The 17,156-nt window shown below is 32.3% G+C and overlaps 1 protein-coding gene across 1 annotated transcript; it reads left to right on the top strand.

Annotated features, from left to right (window-relative positions):
• The first annotated feature begins 956 nt into the window (after nt 1–956).
• On the top strand, nt 957–15,276 carry LOC110006792 (cysteine-rich receptor-like protein kinase 10). The gene is given in 8 exon segments (XM_088855318.1): nt 957–1,677; nt 12,238–12,327; nt 12,607–12,703; nt 12,789–12,999; nt 13,549–13,786; nt 14,399–14,466; nt 14,469–14,573; nt 15,029–15,276. Coding segments are annotated over 8 exon segments (1,737 nt in total). The 5' UTR covers nt 957–997.
• The last annotated feature ends 1,880 nt before the right edge of the window (nt 15,277–17,156 follow it).

Genomic DNA, 17,156 nt, shown 5'->3' on the forward strand with positions numbered 1-17,156 from the left:
CATAGGATGTGGTTTGTATAGAGTCGAGGCTCTAAATAATCAGAGTAGAGCACACCTTCAAATAGTGTCGAGAAATATGGTTTCAATATTGGAAATATTTATGATAGCCTTAAACTATATTTTTATCTCTAATGATAAATTTTAAAACTTTTAGATCGAGCAAATCTATAAAAATATTGAAAATTGATGGTACAAAAAATACGTTACAAGATGCATTATTTCCAAAATTTGAAATCTATTTTTTTCTTATGTCCATGTATCTTGAAGTCGAAATGACTAATTTGAAAATATTTAAGCATTAAAATAATCGATTCTAATGAAATTTTTGAGATAGACTTTAATTCGAATGTTTAGAGCCTAGTCTCTCTATAAACTAAACTTTTTCCTAAAACGTGTGCAAGACACAATAGCAATATTTACAAGAGCTAGCTAGCATGCTTTACCAAAAAGCGTGAGTACAAGGGGGCACAATCCCAAATTCTTAAACGAATTCAAATAGCAAATCAAAAGTCAAAGTCTTTGCGACGACTTATCTCTACCTCAATCGAACAAAAGCTCTTTCCATCCACAAAAATTCATAGGGAGAGAGATTAAAAACAGCAAAATAAATAAATTGGGACCGGGTTGTTATGCGTCCAAGCCCACAAATGTAGAAATGCTGACCGCTTAATCAATTTTAATATGAAAAAAAATAAATTTAAAAAATTAAAAATATTAAGCAAACATTTGAAACGTCAGTTTTTTGTTACTTTTAGAAGGAACACGGCATGCATCCATTTTAAAGACGAATGTTTTACATCTTTTTTACTCCATACATACATACATAAAAAAGCGATCCAGCCCGCATGAAACAATTTTACAATAAATTGATACATATATTAGAGACACAGAGCATATAAAGAGAGAGAACAAATAAGTAAAGAGAGATTAAAGACAGAGTGCAAATAAACAGAAAGAGAGGAGAGATCCGAAACAGCTAAGAAATAGAGAGAGAGAGATGCGTTTATTTGTGTTCATAACTCTCCTATTCAGTTCAATGCTGCAATTCACGCTTCTCCGGCATCTAGCAAAAGCAGCTGAACTTTGCTTGGGCTCTACAAATTACACGGCAGGAAGCAGGTATGAGGAGAACCTGAAAAGCCTCCTTCAATCCCTGAAAGCCAATGCCTCCATCTCGAGGGGTTTCAACTCCACCACCTCGGGCACGAGCCCTGACCAAGTCTATGGCCTTGCCCAGTGCAGGGCTGACACCACCACCGCCGAGTGCAGCGATTGCATGAACAGAACCACAACCGATGCCCTGCAATTATGTCCCAACAGGAAACAGGCGATCTTTTGGGACGATCAGTGCATCCTTCGCTACTCTGATTCCAATTTCATCGGATCAATAAACCGGAATCGATTATACCTTTGGAATGTAAACAATGCCTCTGATCGAGACTCCTTTAACCTGGAACTTGGTGGCCTGATGAGGAACATGACATCGAGAGCTGTCTCTGACCCGCTACTCCTCTATGCATCCGGGAAGACTGTGTACGATAATTTTGTAACGATTTATGGGCTGTTGCAGTGCACGAGGGATCTCGATGATGCAGAGTGTAGGAACTGCCTTGAAAGCGTGATTGCCGACATCCCCAGCTGCTGCAATGGTCATGTCATATCGGAGCCCAAGTTTTGAGCGGGAGTTGAGTTGCATACTGCGGTATGAAACATATTCATTCTTCACACCCTCCCCTCCACCGCCACCACTGCCAATGCCAAACTCACCGCCGCCACCCGCTACGACAAACGCTCTGCAGCTACCACCGCCACCGGCTACGACAAACTCTCTGCAGCTACCACGGCCTGAAAATCCCACCCCTCGAGTTAAGCGAATATTCTCTCACTTCAAATGCCACCTCATATGCTTCACTGTGATGAATATTGGAAGAAATTCCTAGCATAGACTATAGATGTAGCATATAAACCGTGCAGTATATGCAATTTAGACCGTCCAATGCCTGTGAATTACGGTGAGGATGAATCACATCTCCATTTATGCTGGCAATTGTGGAGAAAGAGTTCATCGCTACCGTCCATTGATGATAACAAGTTTGTGCATGCCCGTTATGGGGCAAAATGGATATATTTTCCACGTAACAATAGTGCAGGTTTATTTGAATATCGCAATCAAGAAAGAAAACAAAGAAAGTAAGATTTATTTTGTTGAGTATCACATCCCATTGAATGACAAAGAACAAATATTTTAGAGGGGAAAAACTTTTACGCATCTAAATTGGCGCCTCAATCACAATTTTATGGCTAACATGGTTTTTATTTCGGAAAATGATTCGATAGGGCTGCAGCCCTATCAAAATAAGGAAATCCCCAACTCATAACTCATTGGAAATTCCAATTCACGCATTGGAAAACCTTTATATGGTTCATTTTGACTTGAATATTATGGTTGTGAAAAAAAAAAAAAAAAAAGGATTTCAAACTCTAAAAGTAACAAGTTTATTACAACAAATTATCTAAGACCATCTATTTCACCATAAAAAGTTGTGTCCACAAATCTTTGCATATTTTTAGTGTTGGAAATTTATTTTACAGCCATCAAAGAGATTTCAAATGATGCCGAAAGAGCTTTCCGAATGAGAATTTGAGGTGAGGATTTATTTTATTTCTATAAAGCCTAGGCCTTATAGAAACCTCATCTTGTTATTTAATGTATTTTCTAAAGTTGGAAAACTTTCTAAGTGAACATATCAACCTCAAGATGAATGGATACAAATGATTTTTTTTTTTTTTTTTTTTTTTTAAAAATGCATCTTGTAACAAGTTATCTAAAAAGTATAGTTTCAAAATTTTTAAGTGTTTATAGATTTGCTTGATCTGCACCTATTTTGAAACTTTAAATTTCATAATTAGTATAGAACATGAGTTTTCAAGCCATCGTGGTGTCGAAGGTTCACACACCTAGAAATTTTAGAGTATAGTATGAGGTGGGTACCTTATGCAAAACTCACCCTTTGTAAAAAACTCACCTTATGCAAAACTCACTGATCTTTAGAGTTTCTATGTTGTCACCAAACCTATATATATATATATATATATATATATATATATATATATATATATAATGGGATAATCTATAGCTCACAACTCTTTAAATTACAAAGAAGTGTATATATGTATGTAGGACGGAATTTGGAAAATTTTGATTTACAGCTAAAAAAACTCAGAAAAAATTAAAAAAAAGGAAAGGTACAGTGGAGCACATAATAATAAAAAATTAGAAATCATCATCAAAGAATCAAAATTATATATAAAGTATATAATAATTTGCATCAATGGTCTTATCCTGCACTTTTGCTTTTTAATACATGGTCAATTAAAATCCTCTTCAAAATTTCCATCATGCTGAATAAATAAGTCATCAGAAGTTCAGCAAAAGAGTTTTAATCATGATGTTACTGCAATAGTATATTGAATGCATGGGTTCTTTGAAAATTTGCAACACACGTATTCTTGCGGTTTATCTTTTTGAAAAAAAGAATGGTTAATCATACTAATTAGACTAACTGTCCTAGACATAATAATATTTCATATTTTTAAAATTATTAGTATTTTTTACTAAAATATTCATGAATTTAATTTTCTATATATAATTTCATTTATTAAAATATTATGAAATAAATTTTTTTATCAGGAAAACATGAAATTAGTAAGATATTTTAATTTAATATCCCTAAAATCCAGTGTTCTAAAAAATACGCAAACTTGAACTTTACCTGAGGCACAGGAACACGTTGTGATTTCTTCTTTTCTATAAAAGGATTTTTCATGATTTTTTTTGTTTTGTATTCTTTTATGCGATATAATATAATTTTATGAAATATATTATTGAGGCTGTGCTGATATATTATTGTAATATAATAAAAAAAGATATCATTATATTATGTAACATAATATAGTGTTAGAAGTTACCTATCAGGAAAAATATATGGTATTTCATAGAATAATATATAGGTCTACGCTTTTGTTTCATTTTTTAATTCCTCTGGTTAATTTTGAATAATATTTCATGGCAGGGGTTAGCTTCTAGAACTCGTAGTTTAATTCTGGATGCATTAAAAATATATGGCTTTATCTCCTACTTTCTTTAAAAAATACTTAGAAATTTGTATTTAAAGCAATATCCTTTAAGGAGAAGAAAAACTATTATAAATAGAAAGCAATGATATCTAGAAGGTTTAGTCCTTAATTTATTTTTGTCTGTAAAGTAGTAAGACTATCCCCATGTTGAGCGTTTGAGAGTGTTTTGCTTTTTTACCAACAAAAGGACAGGCTCGAAAACAAGAAGCAACAACTAGCCCAGGGCGGTGCTAACGTGCTTCGAAAACAAGAAGCAATGACTAGCCTAGCGTGGTGCTAACGTGCATTCATTTTCTTGCAAAAAACAACAGGTAGCCTCCCACGGTCCTGCGGAGGACGTAGAGGCCGCACTGTCGTTGTTGGAGTGACAAACCATATCCATGCTTTCAATCAATTAACGTGCTATGATAGCTATAATTTTGAGTCTTTAATTTATTTTTGTCTATAAAGTGAGATTATCTCCCCCCAACCCCCTCCCGTTTTTTTTTTTTTTTTTCCTCTCTCTCTAGGATTGATGCTTCATGCTTCCTAACCTCATGATTTTTCTTCGTGTTGTATTTTTCTATTTTCAGAAGATCTACAAATAAAATCAAAATCAATTGGTATGAATATGACATCAAAAAACAAAGGGGAGAAAAATGATTCATTGTCTACGTCTCTTAAGAATGCAATTAGACCTTTTAGTACTATACATTTGTTTGTCTTCTTCCTCCAGTAAATTTGTTTTATTATTAATCATTGAATTAAAAACCTTGCAGGTGCCTAAAAAATAACCAAACGAGTATTTTTGGAAAAAATGTTATAAGAATTTTGAACCATTCAAAATTTGAGCTGCCTAGTTTTTATAGGAAATGCTCGTCCTGTAAATTTTAAGTGGATCACAATGTATTAGTTCCAAAACCTGTGTGCTCCAATTGGTTCACATTGTAAAATTACCCTCTTAGATATAACATTCATATATTATTTAAATTTAATTTTGCTGGTTGATAAGTAATATTGCTTATTTCTTAAATAATTCTAGAAATAAAATTTTATTTATGAATTTCCATCTAATAGAAGAAATATTGTGAAATAAAGTCTCTTTCTAGGAAAGGCACGTCTATGAAGAAACCCACTAAATTTATGCTTTAAATAAGTTAAATATTTATCAATAGAAATTCGTGGGTTCCATCTAATTACAATTCAAAAAGACTCCGGATCAAGCACATGATCACAAGAAATCCTATTCGAAAACTCTGAAAACTAAATGATATTTTCCCTAATTTAAGTATTTTTTATTTATGTATAATAGTCGACGAGAACTAATGTCTCAAATGAATAGAAACATGGTAGATGTGGCATGACAGAGACCTATAGAGTTGATGGATCCATCTCTTAGTGAGACATGCCCCAAGAAACCAATTTTGAGATTCATTCAGCTTCTTTGCATCCAAGAAGATGTAACAGATAGTCCTCCAATTTCTCCAATTGTTAAGAATTGATTCTTCATGTCTCAGATTGCCCATTCCACCACCTATGGCTTATGATGATAGAACCATTACAACATCATATGTATCAATAAATTACACTAAAAGCGTTTTTATAAAAGAGATCTTATCATGTATTTTTGGGTCTATCCTTTGTTTTTTTTTAGCTTCCCAATTATACTTATCATACCTCCTAACAGGTATTGTACAGGATCTGCGTCACACATGGCCAATCCACCTAAGTCTACTCCAGCTCATCTTATCGTCTATTAGTACCATACCTAAATTTTTTTGAATCTATAAATGATAACTCAGTTACTCAATTCCATGGTTGCTAATTGTAGGCATTCGACATTAACTTTTCAATAGAGCATGTCTCATTTGTTTTAAATTTGAAGCTCACTTTGTGATTTTTTGGGTTGAGCTTTATGATATATTTGCTTAACTATAAGAAGAAAGAAAATAAATGTGAGCACGCTTGTTTATGTGGTGCTACTAAGTTTTTCTTTCCTTTTCTAGGGTTTATCTAGTGTTAAAAACTTCTATATTAAATGGAAAAGCATACTGCATCACAATAACACTAATTGTCTCGCCTTAACTTAGTGTGAAAACAATACAAGGGATTGTCTATAAAGAGACTATTATCTTTTGTACAAAGGCGTCACAATCACTTTTGTCCCTTAAAGTTTAAAATGGGTGGCTGTAAGAGTGTCATTAAATAAACACAAAATTATAAAAAAAATCTTCAAACTTCGATACTTATTCTAAACCATCCAATTAGACATCTAATAAGTGGAAGTAGTTGTGACCTCCTTGCAGGAAAGATAAATGGTCTCTTTATAGACAACCCCAATATACAATAGCTATAATGTATAGAATCATAAACTCTTACCCAATGTCCACCTTCCACATTATGAACTATTGCCACTGTAATCTTACGAAGCGTAGCATGCAGTCCCTAATAACAATAGCCCTTGAGTACTTTATTGAAATTTGAAACATGTGATCGTCCAAAGGTGATTTTCACATGCAGCATGTGCGATTAACTTTCATACAGAATTGCATATTTCTCGAAATTGTTATTTCATACTGCTTCTGTGGTGCATTTCTTCTATTTACTCCAATAGGTTAAACTCAATCTAGGAGTAATTTTTATACAATCAGAGGATTATGAATCACTCATGCCAAATAGGATGAATCAGTGCTATCAACTCTAGGTGAAGTAGAGAATTGCTTATAATGAACAAGATTTTTCACCTAAAAACAATTGTAACTAACGGTCCAAGTGTTTTCTTAATATAATTATTATTTATAGTTTTTAAATTATTTTTTCATATTCATGATCTCCATGTTAAAGATTACATATTCTCTAAAAAGTAGTATCAAATTATATTTTAAAAATATATTTATTGCCAAATCCAAATTTCTACATGTACAGGCTTGGCCGCACGCTAATCACGTCCTTTTCTTATTCAACGGTTGCTAGTGGAATAGGCATCCACTTGTTACTAACTAATTCAGCATTGCATTAAATTGTGAGATTGTATACAATGAGACCATTTACTTTTGGTACAGGGAGATCACAATTACTTACAACCATTCGATGTGAAATCTGATAGCTTGGATGCCTCACAAAGTTCAAAAAAGTTTATTTTGAATTTTCAGCTTGGTTAATGAAATGCTACCACCCAATTTCACATTCAATGGTCAATTTTAATTGTGATCACCTTGTATCAATGGTAAATAGACTTATTACATACTTTTCCTTAAATTTTATTCCCCAAAATTTGAGCATGTATCCTTTTCAACGAAGCAACTAGCCTAAAAACAAAGAGAGAGAGAGGAAGGGAGAGAGAGAAATCAAATAGTCTTATGTGCTTAAAAAAAGAACATCCTAAAATTGAAGTAACCGGGCGGTTTGCTCGGAACATGTCGAGTAAACCAAAACCGGCCACTGGCGGAGCAGGTTTTGGTGGTCGGCCTGGTAATTTAAAAAAATCAAAATAAATATATAAAATACCAAAAAAAGTGATTTTTTTGTAATTTGTATTTCAATGTTTATTTTGACAAAGATAGGAATGTGTTTTGTCCATGAATACTTACTTTTTGCATTTTGCCTCTTTTTTTTTTCTAAACTATCCCTAAGTACAAATCAATTTTTTAAAATACATTTTTTTTACTACTTTTCAAATTCATTTGGATATGTTTCATTTAATTATACTTTAAATATATATTTCATATTTTAAAATTAGAATTTATTTCTATTGTAGTTTTGAATATTACAGGATTTACTTAAAGGGTGTGGTTAGTATAAAGCCGAGGGTCTAAACAATCAAAGTACAATGCAGCTTCAAATAATATCAAGAAATGTGGTTTCAATCCTAGAAATCTTTGTAACAGCCTTAAAATATATTTTCATCTCTAATTGTAAGAGTCAAAGCTGAAAAAAAATTGTAGATCGAGTAGATCTATGAAAATTTGAAAATATTTAAAACAGACGGTCTAAAAATGTATTACAAGACTCACTATTTCAAAAACTTGAAATATATTTTTTTCTAATGTCAATACATCTTGAGCCCGAGATGATCAATTTGAGGATATTTGAGAATAAAAAATTAGGGGTGAGAATTGATCCGATCTGAATTCAAAACCCAGAATTCTGACCCTTCGGATCTGGGTATCGACCCCAAATTTGGATCCAAATCCAGATCCTCCTAGATTCGAACCCGAATAGACCCGTTCTCACCCTAATCAAAACAAAATTTTGGAGGTGTGCCTTGATTTGATTGTTTAGAGCCTCGCACTTATATAAGCTTTTTCCGCACTTAAAAGATGAAACACTTTAAAATTTGTTGTATTAATAAAATATAAAAGTTCATCTTTCGTAGAAAATGATGTTAAAATTTTTAAATTTAATTTTGGTCATGCATACTTCTTTTTTAATATAATATTATTAAAATTATTATTTATGACAGATTTTTTGTAATCAAAATTTTCAACAGCCAATATACATTGCAATTTAAAAAATGGACATTTAAATTTTATCACAACTGGTGTCCAGCATTAAAATTTATAATTTTTATTAACAAAAATTCACATTAAAATTTGTAATTGCTTCTTAACAAAAACTATAATTCCAACTTAAGTTAAAAATGGAGCTCAAAATTATGAAATTTACTTAAATTATACAATTAATATTTAACCTTTTAAAAGTAGTTTTAGTAACTAAATTTTATTTATTCGAAATAAAATTGCCCAAATCAACACTGTAGGGTGACTTAATAAATTATATTTAAATATATAATTATTTTAATTAAAGGGAATACATAGAATTATGCAAGCTTTCAATTATCTGTCAATTACTTTAGGTCATCAAAATAGGAGCTAAACCCAAAATTAAAAAATAAAAGGTATTGTCTTAAATTATATAATTCACGAAATGATTTCATCATAAAGACTTATTCTCCTAGAAAAATAAAATTATCTTTGCGTAAACTTAGATGTAATTTGATAGTATATGAACGAATATTTTTATCAATGAAGTTCTTACAATATAGGTTGATATATACTTATGCACGCATATGTATGTGTATGTATTGAGAGAGAGCAGGGGTCTAGAGAGAGTATTAAAGTGTGCACTTTTTAGAGAGAGAGTGTTTGATAGAGTGGGAGAGGGAGGGAGAGGGAGAGAGTTTAAGATAGACATAGGGGTGAGAATTTGAACATGGACTCTAATTAAAAACAAATTTACAAATAGTTTAGCAATACCACAATAAAAAAAACTTTTAGTTTTTAACTTTTAACCTATTCACCATGACCATTTAAGCTCTATAATAAAACAATCTATACAGTTTATGTAAAATCTGCATTCATATTAACTTCTCTAAAATAAATTTTATACAGTTTGAGTGAATAGGAAAACATAATGCGACCGCAAAAATGATGCATATTGTACTGCTCTAAAAAGTAGTTTACTTAAAATTAATAAAAGCACAAAAAATATGAAGGGGGTTTAGGCAAGGGCTTGAACCGGTTCTAATAATTTATCGGAACTAATTCGATCTCATCCGATTGCCAAACTTCACCTACACTTTTCAATTTAGATTGGAGGGTTTAGAATACTACTTAGGGGAGTTGCCACCAATCTTTGATAAGCATCCAAATGGAGTTGATGATCCTATTTTCAACAATAAATGAGATTTTGTAAATAAGCAAAAACTTCAATAAAGAAAACCTCCAAGGAGAATCATTAGTGAACTTCGCCCATTGTTTCTATTTATAAGGTTTAAATAATTTTTTCCTAAAATTTTCAAATTTTAATTTATTTGAATTAATCTTAGAATTTTTTGTTTTACTGTAAAACAAAATTTCTTAAAAGCAATAGAATATATAACTTGATTTTCAAAATTATTTTATTGCAGCTTATATATATGTATATTTAAATTAGATATATTTTTAATTCATAAATATCTTTAAATTATTATTTATAAATTATAAGGCATAATTTATAAATGGGTGCGGTTTGTATAGAGCCTAGGCTCTAAACAATCAAATTAGAGCCTATCTCCAAATAGCATCAAGAAATGCGGTTTCAATATTGGAAATCTTTGTGATAGCTTTAAAATATATTTTCATATCTATTTATGAAGTTCAAAGCTTCAAAAATAGTGTAGATCGACATATCTATGATATTTTGAAAATTGAGCCCAACTCCAAATAGCATCAAGAAATGCGATTTCAATATTGGAAATCTTTGTGATAGCTTTAAAATATATTTTCATATCTCTTTATGAAGTTCAAAGCTTCAAAAATAGTGTAGATCGACATATCTATGATATTCTGAAAATTGACGGTCCAAAAATGCGTTACAAAACACACTATTTTCAAAACTTGCAATCCATTTTTTTCTTATGTCCATGCATCTTGATGTTGAGATGATCAATTTGAAGATATTCAGTCTCTTCTAATGAAATTTTTGAGGTAGTTTAAAATTTGATTGTTTAGAGCCTCGGCTCTATATAAACTTTTCCCTTTATAAATATATATTGATAACTTCGAACTTCTCAATATTCAAATTATTTTAATATGTAGTAAATATAATTTACTCTAAGCAATATTTTACTCATAATTTAATATGTTTATTGAAAACATTTTATTTTTTTAAAAAAAAATGATTCAAATCATGTGTGGAGCACAGGCAAGTTGCTAGTACTCTTAAAGAGCATTTGTGTAGGAAATATATATGATAAAACTTTATGATCATAATCATTATTGACCGTTAGATATGAAATTGAATTATTGAGGTTGTGTCATAGATCGGGGAGAAAGTCCATAATAAAAAATTTTGTATGTTATAACACACTTCATCGGTCAGATTTTGAATCCAGCAACTAAGAGTAATTGTCATCCAGATGGTAGTAAAAATGAATAGTCTTATTGCATACAAATCACTTTGTCAAACCCTAATATCTCTTCTAAACAATCATATTTTGCCAAAAGATATTCTACTCCCGTGGGAGTAGAATGTCCATTTATTTCCTTCCGCAAAACCCCGCTTAGTATTAACTTTAGGACTCCAAAATTTGAGGATGGAATCTCTTCAACTCATGGATTAACTTCAATAAAAAGATTTCTTAATTGTACCCTCTATGCGCTTGAAAAAAATAATAGCTCTGAATTGAACAGAAATCATTGAATTTTTAAATGATGAGATGTAAGCGTTAAAAAACTCAATTTTTATTTTATTTTTTGAGAATAATCATCTATTAATTTTCAAGTAGTTCTCAAAATTTTAGATTGAAAAAATCCTCTCAAGTAGGTCATTTGACATAGGGAGTAGAACTAAACTATGCTCCCGAGGGAACATTGTATATATGCTCTTATGTTTAACAAAATTATTTCTATATATATAAAATAAAAAAAAGTATGGCTCTCGATAGAACTAGAATGATAGATCGAGATCCGCGCAGCTGACCCCAAATAGTTGGAAAAATGATCATCAATTGAAAAGAATTTTTTTGGATTTTAAAAGATAATGATTTTAAACTTTATCTTCTTTATTTTTATTATTTTTTGGATAATTCATTTTAATTCTTTTGAAAGCATCAAATTTTATAGTCTAACTGCCAATTTCCTTAAAAATTCATTATGGTGGCAGTCAAGATTATAAATCCGTGAAAGTTTTGCTCTAAATCAATTTCTAAGATGAATCTTTGAAGGAGACCTAATTTGAATAAATCAATTTTTATATTTCGAGGCGTTACCATATGATTCTAGAATAATTAGCTGGAAATGACAAGATAGAGACACAGTTGAGAATGTAGTTTTGAAGAAAGCAACGAGAAGGAAAATTTGAAGAGAAAAATAAGAAACAAGAGAAATGGCTCGTATTCAAATGAAAATTTAGAAAAATCTCTTGAACTTCCAACTAAATGAAACTAAACAAAATAAAAATGGCATAAAGAGAAAGGTATGAACAATTGAGAAAGATGGGTGGAAGGATATGCAATAGAGTGATCTCCTTTTGTTTTCCTAAGCAATGGAATGCATGACTAATCGACTGAGCTGTGAATACGTGTCTAATTCGAAACACAGAGAATAGTTGATGTGTGAAATGGTTTCATTGTTGATGCAGGTGGCAAGAAAGACTCATCAACATTAACGATTATCGTTATGGCGACAATTATTTCATATGCAGTTCTTTCACTGGCCATATGCCTGTTTTGTATGTCTCGAAGAAAGACTAGACAAAAGGTAGGCAGTTACATTGGATTAGTTCATGCGAAGCGATTCGAAATCCTTGACTCTTTAATTGATCTCAAGAGAGGAGTAACTCATGATAAATACCATAGTTCTATTCATTATTTCTTTATTGCTGTTTGATTTTGATAGGAAATAATGAACGAAGCCCTATATCACTGTTACATAATCGGAAAGAGAGATCGAATAATGGGGACAGAAGCCAACAAATCAGACATGGTAGTGTGGGAGGAAATTAAAATACGTCATTGCTCTTTCAATTAGATACCATTGTAGCATACACTAACAATTTTTCAGAAGAAAATAAGTTGGGAGAAGGGGGATATGGTCCTGTATACAAGGTAATGTTGCTCCTTAGAGGAAGTCCTTTGTGTATAATCTAGTTATTTGATGTTTTATCAATAAAGATAAAAAGATTCTTCACAGGGGAAGTTGCAAGATGGGCAAATGGTCGCAGTAAAACGACTTTTAAGGAGTTCAAGACAGGGAGTAGAGGAGTTCAAGAATGAAATCATATTGATTGACAAACTCCAGCACAGGAATCTTGTAAGGCTCATTGGATGTTGTTTACAAAGACATGAAAAACTTCTTGTCTATGAATACATGCCCAACAAGAGCCTTAACACCATCCTATTTGGTTTGAATCCTTACTCTACATTTATTTAATGTCAAAGTTACACTAATTGAGAAACGGATTGTTCCCGTCTTGTGGCATCCATCTTTCTCTGCAATTCACATGCACATATTTGCATATAAAAGGAAAAACTTATTGTAAGGCCTTGGCTTTATAATAAAAGTAAAGTCATTCCTCAAATTTCATCAGGATTGCAATTTTAGCGCTAGAAAACCAAAAGTGATCATCTGCACCTTGATAATCATAGAGATGAAAGGAAAACAAATAATGAATTTGAGGCCCTAAAAATAGTGTGTTTTTGTTGCGAATTATTTGCACCATCCATTTTCAATTGTTCACATCTCTGCTAGATTTGACCTAGTTTTTTGAGCTTCAAATTTCGCGATTAACCAGACCTACATTCTATAATGGGGTTTTGAAGTATTGCTTTCCTTTTTCATCATAAGACCCGGGCCTTATGCTAACTTCATCCTATATAAAGTGTTCAAATAAGCATACATATTCTTACGAGAGAGAGAGAGTGTATGTTATTCACATGAAAATATTGAGCAGATCCGGAAAAGCGCCTACAACTAGATTGGATGAAGCGCTTCAAGATCATTGTGGGAATCGCTAGGGGGCTTCTTTATCTCCATGAAGACTCTCGACTAAGAATTATTCGTCCCGATCTCAAAGCTGGCAATATTTTGCTGGATAATGATTTAAATCCTAAAATTTCAGACTTTGGAACAGCAAGACGTTTTGGAGAGGATGAAACTCGAGCCAATACCTGTATTATTGTTGGAACATAGTAAGTAATTCATTCCTTAGTTATCTTAATTTTAAGGCAAATGGTTCTCCATTATCTTAATCTTACAAATAGGTGAAACACAACTTCATTTCATTCTCTCTCTCTTTCTCTCTCTTATATTTACTTGCATCATGATTAGTTGTAAGCAAAGGCACAATTGATCTCGAGTGAGAGAGGGAGACGTGAAAATGAGGCCCCAAGGGGGGTGGAGTGGTTTGGGTCTTTGGGACGCAGTGTCAAGTCAAGATATTGTTTTCTTCAGCAATTCATATTCTTATAGTGCAGTATCTTATTGAACTATTAAGAGTTCCTAGTAGTTTAGGATGCAGTAGAATTTCATCACTGCATTGCATACCCTTGATTAAGCATTTTATTCATTTCTTTTTTTGATTATTTAGTACTAGTTCAACATTTTAGATTGCTTTTCTTCTTATATATATATATATATATATTTTATTATTATTTTCTAACAGATCAGTGGGGCTTGGGGCACATCCATAATAAGAATAGAACTCAAGAAATCATGTTGGGTGCCCTGACCCCCGAGCCTTGAGCTCGTTCCTACATGAACACATAATTTCCCTAATGTGTTTTACTTGTATCTATCTGCAGTGGTTACATGCCTCTCGAGTACATTTTGCACGGGCATATCTCAGTGAAGACAGACATCTATAGTTTTGGAGTCTGGAAATTATTAGCGGGAGAAAATGCAATGAGCCACAACCATCAGAAGAGAGTGATGGACTAGTAGAATACGTAAATACAACATCTACTCCAAAGGAACCACAATTTCTTAATTTTCATGGAAAATATCATTCTCAATTAACATTAAAGTTTTTTTTTTCCTACTTCTCATTTCACTCCAATACCTTCATAAGAAATATCTTCATAAGTGCCCAAATTGTTCCTATTCAGGTTTCCCAACCCCAAACAAACAAGGGCATTTCAATAACTTGATCCACCTTGAACAAGTAGGACATTCCCTCTATTTTGTTGGAGCCTCTTAAGTCGATCAATTTACTGAAGTGTCCTTGCTTGTTTGATGTTCATAACCTTGAATATAGTCAATTTAGGTATTTTGAAAGATATTCTTTGAGGAGGTATTTGAGTGAAGTATAAATTTAAAAGTAAAACCTATAATGTTAATCAACATGTTTTGACCTTTTATGATTTTGTAAGGTGCTTTGACCCCTTAAATAATATTGTCCTTATCTTATTTTAGCTCTTTATTGCTTTGACCCGTAGAGTTGATGGATCCATCTCTTGGTGAGACATGCCCAACAAACCAAGTTTTGAGATGCATTCACATTGGGCTTCTTTGTGTTCAAGCAGATGCAACAGATAGGCCTCCTCTTTCTTCAGTGGTTGTCATGTTGGGAAGGGATTCTTCTAGTCTCAGCTTGCCCAAGCCCCCATATATGGTTTATGCGGATAGAACCATTACAAGCTCTGTAAATGAGGCCTCAATAACTGATATCCATGGTCGCTAAATGCTCCATTAACTTGTCAACCGTATATTGGAACGTCTCCTCGCTTTTTGTTTGGAAAATTATTTCATCCGGGCTAGACTGCATTTCTGCAATATGGGGTCCCAAAGTATAAAGCACCAATATTAAAGATGAATGCAAATAGGCATCTAAAAACAATTGAAACTAACGGTCCAAATGTTTTCTTAATAAAATTATTTTTCTAATTTTTAAAATTTATTTATTTATTCATATCCATGATATCCATGTTAGAGATTACATGTATTTAAAACTAAGTCCAAAAATCCATCCCAAAAATAGATTTTTAAGAGGTGACCCATTTCCACAAGGACTCATAGAAACCGTATCCTTTTGTTTAAACTTTGGGTTTTATATTGATACTTTTTTTGTTAGTTTTAGGGGTGAGTTTTGCAATATATTTGCTAAACTTACTAGAGGGGAGTCGAAAGAAATGTGAGGACCCCGGTTCATTTCATGCTACTAAGTGGTTCCAGTAGAAAACTTTTGTATTAAATAGAAAATGTGTTGCCATTTCAAAAAAAAAAGTTCCACTTATTGGCATAGGACCATGTTAACTTATGTAAAACAATTAATAACATGGGAAAATGTAGTATACCCTTTATTGTAGTGAACGGGCACTGTTACCCAACATTCACTATTCGTATTTATCACAAACGGTGAATGATGCACGCACTATCACCCAATTCTTTACTCCACTCAAAGCATCGGTGGTGAATGTTGGGTAAGAACACCTCATACGAAATATAATATCACGATATAACCCTCTTTTATACACACACTAGCGAGGGACAGCTGCTCTGTATGTGTTTTGAGTTATACGATTTAGATTTATTTTCTCTACAAATTCTCTGTCGCATTTGTAGCTATCCCAAGAAAAGATGAAAGTTTTAGCAATTCTGGTTGTTAATTTAGGCATTTAACCTAATTTTAGTTGATATAAATGTCTTGAATTTTTTTAATGGGGATTGTATATTATGAAATTATTTATTTATAATAAACGGAGGTCACAATTAAACCTGCATATCAAATGTTATTCAATCGCCTGAGGTACATGTCACAGGTGGGGAATGATCTTGTGTATTTTAAATGGAAAAAGTTTATATAAGGATGCAACCTTATAATGTAGAGCTACGGATGCTCAAAGATCATCAGGAAAGGTAGTTTTAGTGTTGAAAAACGTTTTGATTGATCATCTCGACATCGAGATGTATGACTATGAGAAATCAAAAGATTTTGTCTCAGAAATAGTACATTTTATAACATATTATCTACACGATCAATTTTCAAGATTTTCATATGTTTATAGATCTACTTGATTTTCACTATTTTTTAAATTTAAAATTTTATAAGTAGATATAAAAATAGATTTTGAGATAATCTTAAGAACATTTTACATCAAAATTACATACCATAATAAAATTTGAAGGTGCACCGTTACCTCTACACCTACGGATGCATCCGTACGCAAACTGCACATATACAGTGTATTAGAGCCCACACACAGTTATATGTACTACCCTTGATTGTTTGTTCTTTTACTTTTTAGCTTTAAGAATTTCCCTGGCTTCTAACCATGCAGTCTCTGCCAAGGCAGCCAAAGGCCTACTATTGGGCCTTTGCCATGCACTTGAAGGAGGAAAAGAAGCCCTCTGCAATGGTTTTTTAGCACCCAAAGGATGAGAGAGGGTTGGAGAGATGGACAGCAATTCACAATTGAGTCTTCGGTCATGGCAACCAAATTAGGAAGAGGAAGTGGGAGAGAATCACGGGAGAGTTTTCGTGGGGAGGGAGAAGGCGCAAGAAAGTAAAAGAATAATAATCAAAACGTATTAAAGTTAAGGGAAATTATTGAATCAAAAGGT

The sequence above is a fragment of the Amborella trichopoda genome, chromosome 13, assembly GCF_054954075.1.
Source record: "Amborella trichopoda isolate Santa Cruz 75 chromosome 13, AtrichopodaSantaCruz75HAP2 v2.0, whole genome shotgun sequence".
NCBI classification, from domain to species: domain Eukaryota; kingdom Viridiplantae; phylum Streptophyta; class Magnoliopsida; order Amborellales; family Amborellaceae; genus Amborella; species Amborella trichopoda.